The sequence below is a fragment of the Zingiber officinale genome, chromosome 5B, assembly GCF_018446385.1.
Source record: "Zingiber officinale cultivar Zhangliang chromosome 5B, Zo_v1.1, whole genome shotgun sequence".
In the NCBI taxonomy this organism is placed as follows: Eukaryota; Viridiplantae; Streptophyta; class Magnoliopsida; order Zingiberales; family Zingiberaceae; genus Zingiber; species Zingiber officinale.
The window spans coordinates 14354519-14373105 of NC_055995.1; the positions used below are offsets into that span (position 1 = coordinate 14354519).

General features: G+C 38.3%; 2 protein-coding genes and 1 long non-coding RNA gene across 4 annotated transcripts; 1 reads left to right on the forward strand and 2 right to left on the reverse strand.

Moving 5' to 3' along the window:
- Window positions 1-971: 971 nt before the first annotated feature.
- On the forward strand, window positions 972-5107 carry LOC121984153 (sucrose synthase 7-like). The gene is made up of 16 exons (XM_042536961.1): window positions 972-1065; window positions 1157-1402; window positions 1485-1617; window positions 1682-1836; window positions 1924-2116; window positions 2191-2309; window positions 2404-2620; window positions 2709-2804; window positions 2898-3071; window positions 3139-3255; window positions 3320-3486; window positions 3552-3776; window positions 3854-4175; window positions 4236-4480; window positions 4562-4700; window positions 4773-5107. The coding sequence occupies exons 1-16, from the start codon at window positions 998-1000 to the stop codon at window positions 4923-4925; spliced, it is 2769 nt and encodes a 922-aa protein (XP_042392895.1). The 5' UTR covers window positions 972-997; the 3' UTR covers window positions 4926-5107.
- On the reverse strand, window positions 1012-2532 carry LOC121984154. The gene is made up of 2 exons (XR_006112796.1): window positions 2393-2532; window positions 1012-2275 (listed from the first exon to the last, which is right to left on the reverse strand). It is a non-coding gene; the product is annotated as an uncharacterized LOC121984154 (long non-coding RNA).
- LOC121984152 (protein argonaute 1B-like) lies at window positions 5068-18201 on the reverse strand. 2 transcript variants are annotated; one of them, XM_042536959.1, is made up of 23 exons: window positions 18054-18201; window positions 16099-16817; window positions 15800-16005; window positions 15546-15695; window positions 15330-15463; window positions 14206-14315; window positions 13877-13983; window positions 13645-13783; window positions 13284-13400; window positions 9353-9460; window positions 9161-9232; window positions 7519-7641; window positions 7241-7406; window positions 6975-7096; window positions 6773-6910; window positions 6549-6691; window positions 6388-6450; window positions 6259-6322; window positions 6050-6185; window positions 5850-5923; window positions 5653-5747; window positions 5534-5565; window positions 5068-5446 (listed from the first exon to the last, which is right to left on the reverse strand). In XM_042536959.1, the coding sequence occupies exons 2-23, from the start codon at window positions 16807-16809 to the stop codon at window positions 5232-5234; spliced, it is 3225 nt and encodes a 1074-aa protein (XP_042392893.1). In that variant the 5' UTR covers window positions 16810-16817; window positions 18054-18201; the 3' UTR covers window positions 5068-5231. The 2 variants fall into 2 exon arrangements, with proteins under 2 accessions (XP_042392893.1, XP_042392894.1); XM_042536960.1 differs by having other exon boundaries at window positions 17951-18142.
- Window positions 18202-18587: the final 386 nt, after the last annotated feature.

An 18587-nucleotide genomic window follows, 5' to 3' on the forward strand; every position in this document is an offset into this window, starting at 1 on the left:
GTCGTGCTTGTTCTCTCTCGAGCTTTGTAGTTTTTACTGCTTGAGCTACCAGTCGTTCCTTTGGAGGGTTGAATGTTTGGTTGTAGGTGGTTCCCAGTTTTTACTACTTGAGCTACCAGTCGTTCCTTTGAGGGTTGAATGTTTGGTTGTAGGTGGTTCCCAGTTTTTCCCATCGTCCTTTAGCTCATGGATGTCAATTTCATCGTTCACTAATTAATTTCACTGATTCACCTAGCAAATCAATGATTTAAAGTTTTTCGATTTGATTTTTGTAAGTATCCTAGAAAATGGTGTATTTGTTTATGATTTATTATTTTTTTTCTAAAAGGAAGGAAAATAAAAAAAACGTGGAAAAAAAGGCAAACGTAATAGTCTTTATTTTATTTTTTTAATAATTAATTGCTATCAACTTATCAACAATTGCTTTTCCTTTGAAAAGAAAAAAATGCCAAATAAATATAACCTTTAATAGTTCAATTCGAGGAAAGTTTACTAATCACTCATTTTACTAATGACGTTTTATTTGAAAGGATAAGAAAGAGAAGTGATAAAAAAACTTGGGCTTGACAAAAAAAAATAAAACAATAATCCCATTGAATTTTAGCATTTTAATACATACTAATCAATCAAAATTATACTAATCCATTTCCCAGGCTATGATATGATAATAAGAGTTGGGATGGATTTCTTAGACAATAAAAATTCAAATTTCACCTAGGACATTTTTCATCTATCTAGAGAGTTTGAAAACTCTTGAATTGTCCTGAGAATCAAAAGAAATTATTTTTTTTAGAAATGCACTTTGTCGGTAGTCTTTATCAAATAAAAAAATATTATTTAAATTTTATTATTATATTTTAATTTTTATTATGTGATATATATATATATATATATAATATCTTGCCTCTTTGATAAAATTTTTGGATCCGCCTTGCTTCCAGGATTAGTGAGTCCAGATGCTGGTCTGATTGAGTGAATCCAATTGATACTTGATTGCATGAGGGATAGGTATATTTTGAATGCAAACTTCGAAAAAATAAAAAAAAGATTGACACTGTTGCAAAGGTAGTTTGTTTACAAGCAAGCCAAACAAGGAATCTCCAAATAGTTTTAAAATGCCTTACTTAGCTTCCTTCCTATTGGTTTCTTTCCTCAGGGAAGAGAAATGTGCTTCATCTTTCTGCCGGAGCAAGAAAGGGAACTCATTGCCTATAAATTGGCTCTCAGGAAAATGTGCCAACCCAACCTTCCTTCTGTGTAGGCTTCAAAAGCTATCCAGAAAACCAACCATGGCAGCCACTGCCACCACCGCGCTTAGCTTCAAGAGGTCAGACAGCATCGCCGAGGGCATGCCCGAGGCATTGAAGCAGAGCCGATACCAGATGAAGAAATGCTTCTCGCGGTACTTCTTGTTGTGTACGGTAGTTATATCTGTTAGACATAGCTAGATGCACATGTTCTTTATCTTCCATGTGGGGTATCAGGTATGTCTCCAAGGGAAGAAGGCTCATGAAGAACCCACAGTTGATGGAGGAATTGGACAAGTCCATGGATGACAAGGTAGAGAAGACCAAACTTATGGAAGGATTTCTGGGTTACATTATTGGTTCAACTCAGGTAACAATCAACATTCATTGTGTTCTCTGTTCGATCAAGCAGTACTAACAGTATTAACTGACAGGAAGCTGCTGTTCTCCCCCCTCTCGTCGCATTTGCAGTCAGGGTTCAACCGGGAATATGGGAGTTTGTCAAGGTCCATTCAGAAGACCTCTCAGTTGAAGAAATCACACCTTCTGAATACTTGAAGTGCAAAGAAACTATTTTCAATGAGAAATGGTTGGTATTCCTTTTGTAGCTAAGAATCAGACAGTTAGTTAACTGCAAATTGAACAGCATTCTGTAAATTCCATGGAACAATGGCAGGGCAAGAGATGTGAACTCGCTGGAAGTAGATTTTGGAGCGTTCAACCAATCAACGCCCCTCATCACCTTGCCGTCTTCTATAGGAAATGGCATGCAGTTCATATCGAGATTCATGTCATCAAGACTCAATGAGCACTCTGAAAGCTTGAGGCCGTTGTTGGACTACTTGCTTAAGCTCAATCACCGAGGCCAAGTAAGAAGAGCCAGACGATATACTCTTAAAGCCATATAATTAAAGGTTTTTAATCTCCTGACTGATGTTTGCAGAAGCTGATGATCAATGAAACTCTCAGTACCGTGAACAAGCTTCAGACAGCGCTGCTCCTGGCCGAAGTGTTTGTCGGCGGTCTTCCTAAGAACACACCATTCCAAAAGTTCGAACACAGGTGATCTGGATACTTATTTCTGAATAGAATAGGAGCTACAAGAAACAATCGTGCAGTTTTGCTAGCAAAGAAATAAGACTTACAAAATATGCAGATTTGAGGAGTGGGGATTGGTGAAAGGATGGGGCGACACGGCAGGAACAGTGAAGGATTCCTTGAATTATCTATCAGAGGTTCTTCAAGCACCAGATCCTGTCAATATGGAGAAGTTCTTTGCCAGAGTCCCTTGTATTTTTAACATAGTCATTTTCTCACCCCATGGCTACTTTGGACAAGCAGATGTTCTTGGCTTGCCCGACACCGGCGGACAGGTATGTGTGTTAATGGACGTAAATCAAAATCTGTAGACTTCACATCTGAGCTAGTGTCTTATGGCTATATGCTGCTATTTTGCACAAGGTTGTCTATATTCTTGATCAAGTCAAGGCTTTTGAGGAGGAACTGCTACAAAGAATCAAGCAGCAAGGATTGTCATTCAAACCTCGGATTCTTGTGGTAATTTAACTAGTGATGCTGCATTGGAAAATTGTAAACCGGGAATCATAATCTAACACGAAACAAGGCTGACAAAACTTAGGCGAATTACAGGTAACTAGGCTGATTCCAGAAGCAAAGGGCACCAAATGCAACCAAGAGCTTGAGCCAATTCTCAACACCAATCACTCACACATCCTTCGCGTACCATTCATGACCGGATCCAGTGTTCTACGCGAGTGGGTGTCTCGCTTCGACATCTATCCCTACCTCGACAGATATGCTCAGGCAAGTCGTTCACCCTTTGGTTTGAGCAAATAGGAAAAAATCATTGACTTTGTGTAATTCTCCCTAGGATGCTGCTGCTAAAATAGTTGACATCTTAGAAGGCAAACCAGATCTTATCATCGGAAACTACACTGATGGAAACTTGGTGGCCTCTCTCGTGGCGAGCAATCTCGGAGTTACTCAGGTGAGCAATCTTGTATAGCATCTAATAGATGGCATCTAAAGTCTAAACTAGTCACGCCAACCAGGGAACCATTGCGCATGCTCTTGAGAAGACAAAGTATGAAGATTCTGATGTCAAGTGGAAAGAACTTGATCCAAAGTACCATTTCTCATGCCAATTTACAGCCGACATGATCTCGATGAATGCCGCCGATTTCATCATCACGAGCACATATCAAGAAATCGCAGGAAGGTAATTGCTATGGCATAGCTTGTGATGCTTTGTGACACTAGATAATAAAGGGGAAATCTTTGCAGCAAGGACAAGGTAGGGCAGTATGAAAGCCACTATGCGTTTACACTTCCGAAGCTTTGCCGATTTGCCACCGGCATCAACGTCTTCGATCCCAAGTTCAACATAGCCTCCCCTGGAGCTGATCAATCTATCTACTTCCCTTTCACCCAAAAACAGAAGCGTCTAAGTTCCTTTCGTCCGGCAATTGAGGAGTTGCTGTACAGCAAAACGGACAATGATGAGCACATGTAGTCCTCCTGTTCCATTAGAATTCTTGCATCTCTTTCTGGTTTTGATTATCTGACAACATTTGGGATGGACGCAGGGGATACCTTGAAGATAGAAACAAGCCCATAGTCTTCTCGATGGCGAGGCTCGACACTGTAAAGAACATAACTGGGTTGGTGGAGTGGTACGGTAAGAACAAGAAGCTGAGGCAGCTCGTCAACCTAGTTGTAGTGGCTGGCTTCTTTGATGCTTCCAAATCGAAGGACAGGGAGGAGATTAGCGAAATCAAGAAGATGCATTCTTTGATCGACAAGTACCAGATGAAGGGTCAGATGCGATGGATCGCAGCGCAAACCGATCGCGCTCGCAACGGCGAGCTCTACCGGTGCATCGCCGACACCGGAGGAGCCTTCGTGCAGGTTTGCCACCCACACTCTGCCTGCTAGTATGGATGAGAGGTTTACCTTCTTCTCCTGCAGCCAGCTTTGTACGAAGCGTTTGGGCTGACAGTCATTGAGGCCATGAACTGTGGCTTGCCGACCTTCGCGACGAATCAGGGAGGGCCAGCAGAGATCATCGTCGACGGCGTTTCAGGCTTCCACATCAACCCCGCCAAAGGAGACGAAGCAAGCAGCAAAATGGCAGAATTTTTCGAGACATGCAGGGATGACAAGAGCTACTGGAACAAGATCTCCACAGCCGGCCTCCAACGCATATATGAATGGTAACTTGCGTCGTCTTTCCAGCTTATGCCATAAGTGATCAAACTATTGCAGATTGAAGAAAAATGAACTGTGATTTGTAGCTATACCTGGAAGATATATGCCACCAAAGTGTTGAACATGGGATCGGTCTATGGATTCTGGAGGCAGCTCATCATGGACGAGAAGAATATCAAACATAAGTACCTGCAGCTGTTCTACAATGTCCATTACAGGAAACTGGTCAGTCTGCAGTTGATAGTTGATAAGCAGTGAGGAATTTCATACAGTTATAATTTTTAGAAGAAATTTCAGGTTAAAGCAGTTCCATTAGCATTTGATGAAGCACAACAGGCACCACAACCTTTGGCTAAAACTGCATCAAAGCCGGGGCAAAGGCCAGCTCGAAATTTCTTCAGCATTTTTACATGGAAACCCAAGCAAAGCAAACGAAATGAAACAGCTTGATCACTGGCCCAGGCGAGTCAGCAAAGCCACCATTTCATTATCTTTTGATGTTGCTATCTATGTCACTGTCCATTTGTGTTAGGATCATGTCAAAACGGATAGTGTATCTCGTGCATCCACAAATACTTAATCAAACAGAATGTAAAGATAATGCCTTGGAGATGGGCACGGAGTATGTCTTATATATGTGTACGCATACAATTCTCCCCAAAGTTTAAAGTATCAGCCAAACATAAGCGTATAGCTTAAACATGACAGTGCAAGAAATAACTTCGGCAAAATATATAGACCAGCAGAGTTGTAGGCTTAACAATAGAACATGACCCTCTTAACGTTCTCCTTCAAGGCTGGAAGAGGTTTGACAGCAGCACTACCAGGACCCCTTGTTGCCCGTGGGCCTCCAGGCGGAGCTCCACGCCCAGCAGCTGCTCCACTTGCCAGAGAGCCGCTGTCTGATGTCTCAGGTTCCATGTAAAATCTAGCACGGAATGCTGCTAGATGAGCATAATAAGCAGGCGGCACTGCTCAAACAAAAAAAAAGCATACACAATTAAGCCATAAGATGTGAAAGTTGAGAGAGAGTCTTAAAAAAAAGGTAGAATAAGTACCTATAGATACAGAACGAGTGCACCTTGCATAGCTGCAAATTTATGAAGCTTCAAGACTTGGTATAAAGGGATAGATAAAATTATAAATACCAGTAGCGAAATTGAAGTAGAATAATTACGTGTAACAGAGGTTGTTTGTCAGAGTTTGCAGCGCATCTGCTGTGAATTTATTTTCATCCCACAAGACATGGTAATGGGCAGGTCGGCTAGTACCCTTCAAGCAAGTACATGGTCAAACCTCATTGTCAAATGGGTTCACATAATTTTATGCAATAAGTACATCATACAAAAAGGTGATAGTTATGAGAAGAGTTACTTGAATGCCAGCATGGCTGCACAAGTAGAAGTCAAATTCTGTTGGATGGCAGATCTTAGAATCTACAACAGTCCCTGGAATTTGAATGTATAAATCTCTATATGAAAACAAACTTTGAACAAAATACAAAATAGTAATGTAGTGATAAGTTAAATGACGCCACAAAATTCAATCATAACAGCGCTATCAAATAAACTAACCAGGCAATATGTTTCCACTCTTATCCACAGAGTGGTTATCATTGTGATTATTAGCAAACAGTCTAGTATGATGACGTTTTTGGACCACCACAAAAGTCACCGGAGGTTGATAGTTTGGTTCTAGAGAGGCACAGGCCTAAACCGCAAATGATTATTAGTACAAAAACACTGAAATAAGAACCTCAGTACAAACAAATGAGCAAACATACTTTTCTGATTGCATCCAGTTCATATAGTAAAACTTGATAGAATTGGCCCTCACTCACTCCATCCCTGAAAGATGTCAGTATGTTAATATAGAGAGAGGTAATTATAAGTCAACTTCCAAAGATTCATACCTGTAAAATATAATCCGTTGAGGCTTTTGTCCAGTAGCCTTTTTGAAGGAAATCAGCAGCTCTCTGGGTATATCACGTGTCAGATGCTTTGCTCAGCCGAGTAAATTAGAAAAGAGAACCAACATTCTAATTAAGCACTGGTTATGGGTTGTAATTCATACTTGATCATGCCACCAGTAAGAGTTCCACGCTGAGGATCTTGCCAGACCTTACATAGATCTTGAATTAATTCTTGTCGATGGGCCTGAGCACAGACCAATCCAGCATATTTTGTTACCTCAGGCCAATCTTGAGATGCAACAACCTGAGGAACCAAATATCTTCAAGAAGATGAGAATACAATGAAACTATACATAAAGCAAGAGGATGAGAAAGATTTACTCACAGCAGCAATAGAAGGGCTAGAATCTTCCCCAGGATGAGGATGTGTTACGTCAGCACCAAATATTATAGTTGGCCGGTCAGTAACAAGGGGAATGCACCTTGACAAGGCATCCACAAGAACTGTGTTCCTTCCTCCAACCTATGGACCAAGACTTAGCAATACAAACAGACAAGAAAAACAGATCCACTTTCCACATACTCACCTTTACATTGATCTTGAGAGCAACATTGGCAAGGTACTGTTTACTCATCTTGAAAACATGCTTTGTCAAACAACATTGTGAAACTAAACCAAGATCAGTCTCACATATCCGCTTTAAATCACCTGTGATCACCATGAAATATCATCGTACAGTAAGAGAATAAGCAGTAAGAAAAACGAAAGCTAAAAGGTTCAACCAATTGATGTTTCGCAACAAGCAATGATAGCAAGTAGTATAGAAACAAGATCAAGTGCAAGACATCATACCATAAAGAGAACCATTATTATCAGGCAATACTACAATCAGCAAATCAAGCTCCTTTTCCTGAGGTTGGAGTATCTTCATTGCATCATGATAACGCACTTTCAGTGCTCTTTCAACATGATCAGGCCGAGCACTTAAAGGAGGAAGTACAGGGTCCAGAGAAAATTCCTGTAAAACATTTAGAAAGAAATAATAGTGTGTGGGCTTTCCTTCTGATATGCTAATTCGGAATTTAAGTAAGGATGTAATAAACAATGCTCTAGTAAATTGTTTAACATACCATTCCTGATATCTGGCACATCTGGGCAAGCTCCTGACAGAATCTCTTAGCAACATTATCTTGCACATTCCTTGCAAAATTGATACATATCCAGCTATTCACTCTCCCACCATTTACCATTTTCTGCAAATTTTAGAACAAGTAACAAATTAGCTAAAATCATCCAAATAACCATCTATTCTAATATATCTGCATCATAAAAAAAAAACTATTGCAACACTGAACTAATTAAGCTAGAGAGCATTCTTACCAAATCTTAGATTTCACTTTAATTAAGATGATATGTCAAAATGTAACCATTAGTGAAAGAAAGCAATAACTAGGCTACTTTTTGATTCTCTGAATTGGAAGGTCAAGCTACTTATCAAATCCCAACATGGATTATCAGCAGCCAATTAGAAATGAAGGAGAACCATTAACATGGTAAATTAATCAAAGATCTTATATTACCTCCTTACTATTGGGGTAATTAAAAAGAAGTTCTAATGAAATCAATGAACACATATCAAATAAATGACCTGAAGAATTAGATAGAATGAGATACCAGTATGGTTAAACTCATCTCATGAATATGATTGTTAAAATCTGTAAACCAAGAAATGACCAAGTTTAATCAACTTGTGGGAAAATACCAAGGCATCTTCCACTTTAAGCACGAGCTTCTCTACCTTTTGTAACTCACAGCACAAAACAAGACAATAAGTAATAAAATTTGCTGAGTATGATAAATTTATCAATCCATCCTATATATACTTTCAAGGAAACAACTCAAGGTGCCCCGAGGCAATGGTGCTGCGGCAAAGCACCTTCTCAATTTCAATGCATCTAAGAATCGAGTCCAAACTTCAGCAAATTAATGAATGAATTTCCCTTAACGGACGGTTGATCTAAGAATGTTAGGCAGATGGACCGTCATTGCGAATGCTTCCCGATTTTACCCTAATGAGAAACCTATATGGACAGGGTCGTCACTTCCAGGATTAGTCAGATTAAGTTGGAAACCTAGGTTCCAACTTTTTTAAAAAAAAAACAACTCAAGGAATAATTTTTTTTCACATTCTTCCCTTTCATTTTCCATGATTTTTAGATATCCATCTTTTCATTCATCATCCTCCCAAAGAAACAAGGTATAAAGGAGGGCAGAAGAGCATGCAGAGGATCTATTTACTCTCCATTTTCACTCATCCAAAATAGTAGATGTGTAGGGAAAAAAATAGGGATGACAAAAAATTTCTTTGCTTCACAATTCCTTCAAATTCATTCTGACCAAGTTAATGACGAGATGGATTACCTTCTTCTCCTAACCCTCTCCGCCAAATCCTTGTACATAGAAGTACCGAATAAATAATATAAGAATTAGAATAGAACATGGCAGCCATCTAGTGATCCTCTAGCAGCTAGGAGTGAAATTGCCATTGATGCATTTGTCATCTAGAGCATGAATGAGAATAATTATACTCAAATGTATTAGTCATATATAGGTCTCTTGGAGCTAACTTACCCAAAATTTTAAATGCATAAGCTTCAGAAAAAATACTTAATTTGCTACATGCATATAGGATAGTAGATTTCACTATAGCAGAATTCTATAAAAATCATTATTCAGTGCAAAACCTAGAAAAGTTGCAATCAGATGCATTACCTTGTTCATCATGTTCCACTGGCCAACTCTTGGTAGGCAATTCTTCTCTCTGCCAGTATCATGATACTTAAGCTGCATAACCACAAGGTTACGGAACTTCAAAATGTTGGACCATTTTAGGACAGCAAGAGCACCAAGTCACTGGAATAATGAAGGTACAAATAACACAATTCATTTCTGTCATCTAATTACCCAAGGGGCAGGCAGCACTCGGGCCTCAACTGATGCAAGTTTCTCACTAATCTTGATCCCAAATTCTCTAGCAAAAGGATCTTCATGATATGCATTGTGGCGAACCGTCTGCACAAATTTTATATTCCAAGTTAAAGCTACACAAACCAAATATGCAAATATATCATGACAAGTTAACTCTAGACACAACAACAGCAACCAAGACTTATCCCACTAGATGGGATCGGCTATATAAATCATTTTACGCCATTGAGTTCTATCTCTTACTATATTATTATCTATATATTGATGTCAATCAAGTCTTTTTTGATCTTCCTCTTCCTCATTTAATGGGAACATTTATTGATCGTCTAAGTACATGCACGTACCATCTTAAACGTGTCTCTCAGAATTTTCTCTTAATAGATGCAACTCTAACTTTCTCTCTAATACTCTCATTTCTTATTATATCTATCTTTATATGTCCACAGATCCACCTTAACATTCTCATCTCTGCAACTCTCATCTTATGTTCATGTGCTCGAGTCCAAGCCCCAACATTTAACTCCATATAACATAGCAAGTCTAATTGCAGTTTTGTAGAACTTTCCTTTAAATTTTAGAGGTACTTCATGGTCTCATAAAACACCTGACGCTCTCCTCCATTTCAACCATCCTATTTGTATTCTTTATAAGAAATCTCTCAACCCCTCTATTTTGCAAAAATGCCCCTAAAGATTTAAAGGTCTCGATTCCGGACAACTTATCATCTCTCATCTTAATAATTATCTCATTACGTCTAATATTACTAAACTTAAATTTCATATATTCTATCTTTATTCTACTAAGCCTAAAACCTTCTCTTCTAATGTTCCCTATCAACATTTTAGTTTAGGATTTACTTCTTCACGTGTTTCATCTACTAAAACAATATCATCTGCAAACAACATGCACCACATTACTGTGTCTTGAATGTGTGTAGTGAGTTCGTCCATAATTAGTGTAAAAAAGATAAGGACTTAGAGTCGATCCTTGATATAATCCTATCTTTACTGGAAATATTTTAGTTACTCCGTCTGAAGTACTCTGGTCATTACATCCTTGTACATATCCTTAACATATAATTTCTCTTGTATTCTATCATAAGCTTTTTTTAAGTCAATGAATATGTGTAAATGAAGGGGAGCCTTAGCGCAACGGTAAAATTGTTGTCATGTGACCAAAAGGTCACGGGTTCGAATCCTGAAAACAGCCTCTTGGAAAAAGCAAGGTAAGACTGCGTACAATGGATCCTTCCCCCGGACCCCGCATGACGAGAGGCTGCCCTTTTTTTTTTTAATGAATATGTGTAAATCTTATCTTTGCTCCCGATATTTTCAATTAGTTATCTAAAAAGATAAATAACTTCTATTGTCAACATTTCAGGCATAAACCCAAATTAACTTTCGATTGATCTCCTTATTTTTTTCTATTACTTTTTTCCAAAATTTCATGATATAACTTACTTACCCTTTATTAATTAGGCATTTTTTCATTTTCAATATCATGTTAAATAATTTTATAAATCATTCAATACATTATTTCCCTAGGCACTTTCATACCTCTATCGGAATATTATCTGATCCAACGGCCTTTTCATTATGCATTTCATTTAAAGCTTATTTTACTTCTAAAGTTTAAATTCTACGACAAAATTTAAATTTCTATTCTCATTTAACCCACTAAATTACCTAAGTTAAGTTGGTCATATAAACATTCATTAAAAAATTGATAAAAATACGTCTTCCACCGTTCTTTTATTTCTCCATCGTTTAACTTTATTACATTCATCTTTAATACATTTTATTTAGATTTGGATAAGATGTCTTCCTTTCTCTCACTTCAATTATTCTATGTCTCTTTCCCCTTCTTTTGTATCCAATTTTTAATATAATCATTCAAAAATTTCATTCTTTACTTCATTCACTACTCTCTTAACTTCTTTCTTGGCTATTGTATATTTTTTAAAATTTTTCACGTTCTTATAAATATATAATTCCTTATAAGTTATTTGTTTTTTCTTCACTTTCTCTTGTACTTTCTCATTCCACCACCAAAATTCCTTATTTAGTGGTGCATTAGTGGTGTATGTCCCTTTGACTCACCTAACACATTCTTAGCTACCATTTTCAACTTTAATATCATCTTATCCCATGCCGTATTAGAATCACCGTATATTTTACCTAATGCTTATCCTCCTACCTTCTCCTTAAATATATTTTGTTTCCTATCCTTTAACTTCCACTACTTAATCCTAGGAGTCGTATATATTTTCTTTCTATTGATATTATGCTTGAGACATATATCTAACACTACTAATTTATGTTAAATAGTTAAGCTTTCTCCCGAGATGAACTTACAATCTTTACAAATCTTTCTATCCTTCTTCCTAATCATAAAAAAGTCAATTTACGATTTATTAATCCCACTTTTGAGCGTGACTAAGTATTCCTCTAAAAAAAAATGTATTAGATAATATAAAATCATATGCTATCGCAAAATCTAATATAGTTTTCCCTTCTTCATTTCTCATTTCAAACCTATAACCCCCGTATACCCTCTCATATTCCTCATTTTTCACTCCGACATGTCCATTTAAATCACCTCCTATTAAAATCATTTCATTGGATAAATTATTTTGTAATACTTCATCTAAGTCATCCCAAAACCTTGATTTGGTAGCTTCATCTAAGTTTCTTTCGTCACTATTATCTTAAGGCCTATAATTCAATCCCTTTTTCTAACCACTACAACTTCATCCTTCACTCCATTTCTCGCTTTACTCTTTCTTATGTACCATAACCTAAAATCCGAGTTCTCCATCATCTTTGCCTTCTCACTTATCCATTTTGTCTCTTATACACATAAAATACGAATTCTTCTCCTAATCATCATATCAACTACCTCCATTGATTTACTAATGAAGGTTCCTATATTCTAGGTTCCAAATATTAGACTATTAATTTTCTTATCATATTTGTTCTTATCTAATCTATGATATGAAAACTCTTACCTATTTAACACTACAACTAAGTTCTCATAGAGATGTAGCGATCTTGCCGATACGTTACAATCGGACCTTACAACACAAACTCTTGCATATTTAGAAATACACCCGAGTTCTAGAGATATAGTGGTCCTTGCAGAGACATTATAGTCGAACCATGCAACGCCGTTCCTTTCAGAGAATAACCTAGCATTAGCACAATAATTTAATAAATCCATTCATTGAACGTTTGTCATAATTTTAACACTGACTAACAACCTAACATAACCCTCCTTTATCAGGGCTTGGAACCGGCCATAACTGATTCGTCATGGAGTTATAAGTTTAACTCTAGATATTAAAAAAAAAAAAAAATCTTATCTCATAAGGAAAAAGAAACAATTTATGTAAAATATAAAAAAAATTAAATCAAGTCAAGATGAATTCATAATAGATGTACAGCCCACAACTAAAAATTGATAGAAATAATCAGGAAATTAAATCAATTGAACATGGTGTACGTAGAAAGTGAATCAGATATGGGTAGGCTTCGTAGACCACTAACACAAGTGATCTATCATTGTTCTGTGTACTTCACTGTAAGGAGCAGCACCAGAGTCATCTGGATAAACTTTCTGAAAAATTCTACCAACCTAAAAATGAACGAAACACTCAAATAAGAGTTCCGAGGCAACCAAGAAAACTTGCAAGATCACCAATCATCAAACATGGTTCCTGTTAAAACAAGTCATTCAACATGGCCCTAAAACCCAGACCATTAATAATACATCACATGAATTTAGTCACCGAAGCAGTAAAATGGAGCCAGCAGTAATAATTAGCACAAGTTTATCAAGCAGATATTGCTTTCTTCTGAAACAGCAACCATAAAATAAATTAACATCAAAAGTTCAAGATGAATATAACCTGTAAGATATCCATCTCCCTGTCATGAGGCCGTTGGCATGTCACCTTTAAGAGTGCAGTAATTTGCCTCTCATTCAACCTCTTAGAATATCTTTGACCTTCCACAATTTTACAGACCTACAGAGATAAGAAAAGGTCAGCTGACACTTCCCTCCTTACTAATTACAAGCCTACAAACAATTAGAGGTCCTGGCAATTATCATGCAGTCCCCTTTTCAACAATATTTCATATATCTACATGCAAATATACGCACTGAATTTGTTATTATGGTGTTTAAAAGAAAGCATATGCAACAATAAATATGTAATTTGGGTTACATGGATAAAAAGACGACACAGCATTTTTATGACAGATACTGACCTCCATAGGCAAATAATTTGGCCTCTGCTGATTTCCAACCTGCAAGCACGGCCAATTTGTGTGCTGGATAGTAAAACCATAAGTCTCCTGAAAATATTGTACAACAGACTTCACTGTCCCCCTCTCATCAACTGGGAAACTGTCATTCAAATATTCCCGAAAAATCAGGCAATATTAATACAACTTCTAGCAATAATTAGGTGATAGTTTGAATAACCAAAGCAATTCTTACGTTAGCTCTCTAGTTGCCTGTGATGTTAAACCAGATATACGGTATTTTCTGCGCATATTCCCACGGTGAGTGACCTCAACCTTCACACCTCTCAAGGCCTTCTTGATCTGCATGAGCACATAAAATGACTAGCTATAATAAAACCTAGATTACCATCAAGTAATGGATGAAGCAAATATATATGTAAAGAAAATGGCTGAGATTGAGAAGCGCAAACTGAAGTTATCAAAGGAATTATTTTATTGTAAAGCAAATCAATTTGAAAAATAGAAAAGCTAAAAAAACTTTCTTATTGTCTATTAAGAAATAAAAATAAATCAAAACCAAACCTTCACACGATCAGCATCAGAAAGCGGTCTTGATTGGACATCCCTATTAAGAAGCTCGGTAACAAATTCAATAACGGGCAATGGTTCGATGAAGGCCGTGGAGGACATATCTGCATAGCAGAGCATCTTTAGAAAGCCCAATCAACAACTCTAAATACATGAAGAATTATAGAAAAAGAAATAAATTAGTTATAGGAAGCTGCATCAGCATATTGAATATGAAAGCTTCATCTTCGCAAATTTATAATTAGATCCAGTAATATATTAGTGACAATAGAAAAACAAAGAAACCAATGTGGATAAATTGAAGCAATTATAGGATAGTGAAATAATTCCGAATAATCAGGAATTTAATTGAGTATAAATCAACTCTTAGACCCATTAGAAGATCGGGGTCATACCATGCAGCAAGAGAAAATAAATGTTGACAAAAATATATTTAAATTTGAGAGAACCACACTAACAACAACCCAGTCATCTGGAGTCTGAATCAACTGGAATTCAATTAAAGATAAGCAGTCAGAACACAAACCAATAAATTGACAAATTTACAGAAAGCCTAGCATTGGTAAGGATTAATTAATGTATATTCACACAAGTCGGCATCTCACTAGATCTCAATGATTAACCAATATTTTGCATGTTTTAGACAATAAAATAAGCACTCAATTTTAATAAAATTGCATTATATGATGCAAACTTTGTGTTTTCCCTGAAGCTTCAGCAGCAAACCTGCAAGTGCATAATTCTAAGGGAATGTGTAGCCTCATTTAGCCATGAGTCACCGTAGTACAGAAAACTTTAAAAAGAATTTCAGTATAAATATTGATTTTTTATTGTGAGTAGAGTATGAACAGAGAAACTTCAGCATAAAAAGATAAATGAATAATTGAGCATATTATTTTAGTTTAGAAGATTTCATTTATTATGCCCTACTCAATAGGGTCATCACTAAAACATGAACAAATTAAACATTGCATTGAAGCAGCACAGTGCTGATGATCATTGTCAGCTATGAAAAAGAATGAAAAGAAATGTTAGAAGAAAAAATTGGTGCAAACGATGTAGCAAAAGTAGAAAACAAAACACAATTAGACTGGCAAATGGACAGGTGGAATCAGTACCGATATTCAGAGAAAGGCCCATTTGAGTAGGGCGAATGCTCTGGTAAAAACCTCTCCAACTTTCAAGTCCATCACCAAGTTGTTGTCTTCTTCCCAAATCAGGTGAATAAAAGGACCGTCCGACAGGCAAAAATCTGCAAAACATCAACATACAGCCACCATAGATCTTTGAGTCCTAAGTGAAACATTCAAATTATTCAATCCTTCTGATGTGACCTGGCAGTAGGTAGTTCACGAAGTACGATATCCAGTACTTGCAATGCTTCTTGAGGAGCATCAGCCTGCCTCCCAGCTAAAAACATCCCAAGGTGATGAAGATCAATGCGAGCAGCTAATTTAATGACAACCCGGAATGTTCTCTGGCGCCTGGAAAAGAAAATTAATTATTTGATGGATTACTTTTTCAGTAAAGAAGTAAAGTAGATTAAAACAATTATAAACATGCTCATCAATTGGTCTGATAAAAACACCTTTCTGTCCCAGAACCATCATCCTCATCCAGAATGATCTGAAAATCTCTTAAGGTAAATGGTAAAGGACCAGCAGTATATAGACTCTTCCTTCCATCATAAGCTGGAAGACGTCCTCCCAAATATGATTGCCTATAAATCCTGACCAACTGTTCCATCACAGCACGATTTACACTGCGTGATGATACTTCAGGAGTGATTGATACCTGATATTAAATTTGTGCAATATACAAGTGAAAACTGAGCACATGAAAAATAGCCAGTAAAGCACATGTATTAGGAACACAAAGAAAACTCACATCATACTGGTGAAGGTCTTTATCAGGGAGTTCAGCAAAAAAATGGTTAGCCTTAACCACACATCTAGCTCCATGGGTACCTTTCCCAGGACGAACAGGGAATCTCACAGACTTGCTTGAAGAAGCAGGCGGAACTATTGGCTGGATTGCTTGAGTAGATGAAGATTCACCTTGCACAGAGAGTTGCTGAAATGGTTCTGCAATCTCAGTAGGAGACATTTCCAACTGCCGTGAAGAAGTTGCCTGGACTGGTCCAGGTTGAGTGGGTTGATACGGAGCTTGCGTTGCTTGGTGCAGCTCGGGAACCGGTGGCCTAGAGGAACCTGCAGCAGAGGGGCTGAACATTCGTCCCCCAGCCATACCACGACCACCACGTCGTCCTCCATATTGTTGCTGATAGGGCATTCCACCTCTAAACTGAGGCCCACCCCGACCTTGGTACTGAGATGGAGTAAAAGGCTGCTCTGGGTCATGAGGTTGGGGGCTGCTGCCTCGCCCCTGGTAATAACCACCACCACCTCGGCCACCTTGTTGTGTCTGCTGAGGACCAGAAGCAACCCAACCTCTATCTCTACCAGTGCCCTGCTGTTGTGGAGCAGGCCCCCGCTCTGAGGGTCGTTGAGGCCCTGTCCGCTCTGCAGAACCACTTGTCTCTTGATATTCTGAGCTCTCACCTGTGCCAGAAGCATCAGTTCTGCGTTTCCTCACCATATTGTGAACTGCAAAACAATGCAGAAATTAAAATAAGTAAAACAAAGAATTACAGTCAAAAACAAGTAATTTTACTAGTAAGATGATCTATATTCAAAATGAAATATTGAAACAATCATTGTAGTTCCACATTGAAACAATTAACGAGATGCAAATTTTGCTGAAATGCAAAGCTGTGACTCTACCACAAACAAAACTTGAATAAACAAAATTTACTACAAGAACTGATTTCAGTTCAATGACCAAAAGCTGGATTACTTTTTTTAAAAATAGGGGGAATTCAAAAGGCAATGAAAGAAAGACAAACTAGGAAGAACTTGAAACCAGTTAAACAGACCACCACAATTGATATATACTGAGTACAAGCACTACCACAGAAAATTCCTTATAGCTTCCTTGCTTGTAGATAAACTCACTAAGAAAGCTAAGTCCATAAGAAAAATGCAGAAGAGGTATGTTAAGAATTTTACAAAAGTTGACTTCATATGGACCAAGAGGAATATAAATGTTACAACCAATGGCCAACACAAATGGAATGCACATAAGCCCAAAATCTAGAATGACTCCTCATGGCTATCTAAGAGGTACCCTATAGCTCCATATAACAGTTACTGAACCTTCGAACTGTCACATTTTCTGATACATGTGCGATCACAACAAAAGCATTCAAAGGGAAAAGAGGACTATGGAAAAGCCATTGGACAAGCACCGTTGAAATAATAAAATTGAGCACAGAAATCAAATACATCCAATGTACAGTCACTAAAGGTCAACATTTATGGAACAAGTAAACGAGCTAGCGCAAGTCATTACGCTCCTAAATAACGTCAAAAACACAAACATCTCTGCCTATCCGTGCCAGAAAAAAATAACTCGCAGATTGAAGTTAAAAAGAAGAGCAGAAAACGAAAAGCAACCAAAGATCTGCAAGTATCAGCAGTGGAACGGCATATCTACAATATCCTGCACTAAAACGCTAGCAGAAATTATATCTTCCTCGCATCCTACACTAGAGAACCGGATGAACGAGCACAATGGCAACCGAACGCACTAAAACCAAACCAGTAAGGCCAAGCAAAACCAGAAGAAAGCAGCTTAAAAACAAACAAAAATAACGATGAAGCATCTCTCGGAACTAAACTCGCGATACAGCCAGTTGGAAGAAGCAGCGGAAGTAGACCACACGAAGCCAACTTCGGCAGGGAGGAAGAGGGGCGTCGAGAGAAGAGGAGGAAGCGCTTTACCTTGATCAGAAACTAGAAGACGATGGTGGAAAACCGCCGATCGGCCTAGATACCACCTCGTAAAGTGTTCTTTTAACGCGCAACTTTACTTTTCCAGAACGGGGAGACGCTTCCGGTTCGTGAAAATCGACAATATTTCGCGGACACTGGGGATCTAAAGCGACACGTTGTTCCGGGCCAGCGGAAGCGACAAAGCCCTGTCCCGAACGGCCCTATGGACCGGTCTGGACCGGAGAGCGAGGGGAACCGGGAGGTACGTCGGCGTGGTGATAGGGGGGAGCGGCGACAGGCTGGGCCAGCACGTGCTTCCCGCCACATCCCGGACGACGCATCATTGGCTGCGCCGTACGTCAGGCGTGGTGCCGAGACGAGGATCCGGTGCACGAAGCGGCGCAGCAGGCAGCGCCTCGACCTGGTGCTGCTATCGCGGCCGGACTTACGTGTCGAACTTTGAGAGAGTCCGTACGATTCCCAGTGTTACAGGTCCGACCCTTCTCGTGATGCTTCTGATGGCCCGAGACGGAAATGGACGGG

Bases quoted from the DNA above. Each gene is read 5' to 3' on its own strand.
- LOC121984153 (XM_042536961.1), top strand. From the start codon at position 998: ATGAGGGATAGGTATATTTTGAATGCAAACTTCGAAAAAATAAAAAAA. The intron at 3,256-3,319 runs GTGAGCAATCTT...CACGCCAACCAG, and splicing joins GCAATCTCGGAGTTACTCAG to GGAACCATTGCGCATGCTCT. The intron at 4,481-4,561 runs GTAACTTGCGTC...TGTGATTTGTAG, and splicing joins CTCCAACGCATATATGAATG to CTATACCTGGAAGATATATG.
- LOC121984152 (XM_042536959.1), bottom strand. From the start codon at position 16,809: ATGGTGAGGAAACGCAGAACTGATGCTTCTGGCACAGGTGAGAGCTCA. The intron at 6,186-6,258 runs GTATGTTTGCTC...TTTGCGGTTTAG, and splicing joins AACTGGATGCAATCAGAAAA to GCCTGTGCCTCTCTAGAACC. The intron at 5,924-6,049 runs GTTAGTTTATTT...TTCAAATTCCAG, and splicing joins GAGTGGAAACATATTGCCTG to GGACTGTTGTAGATTCTAAG.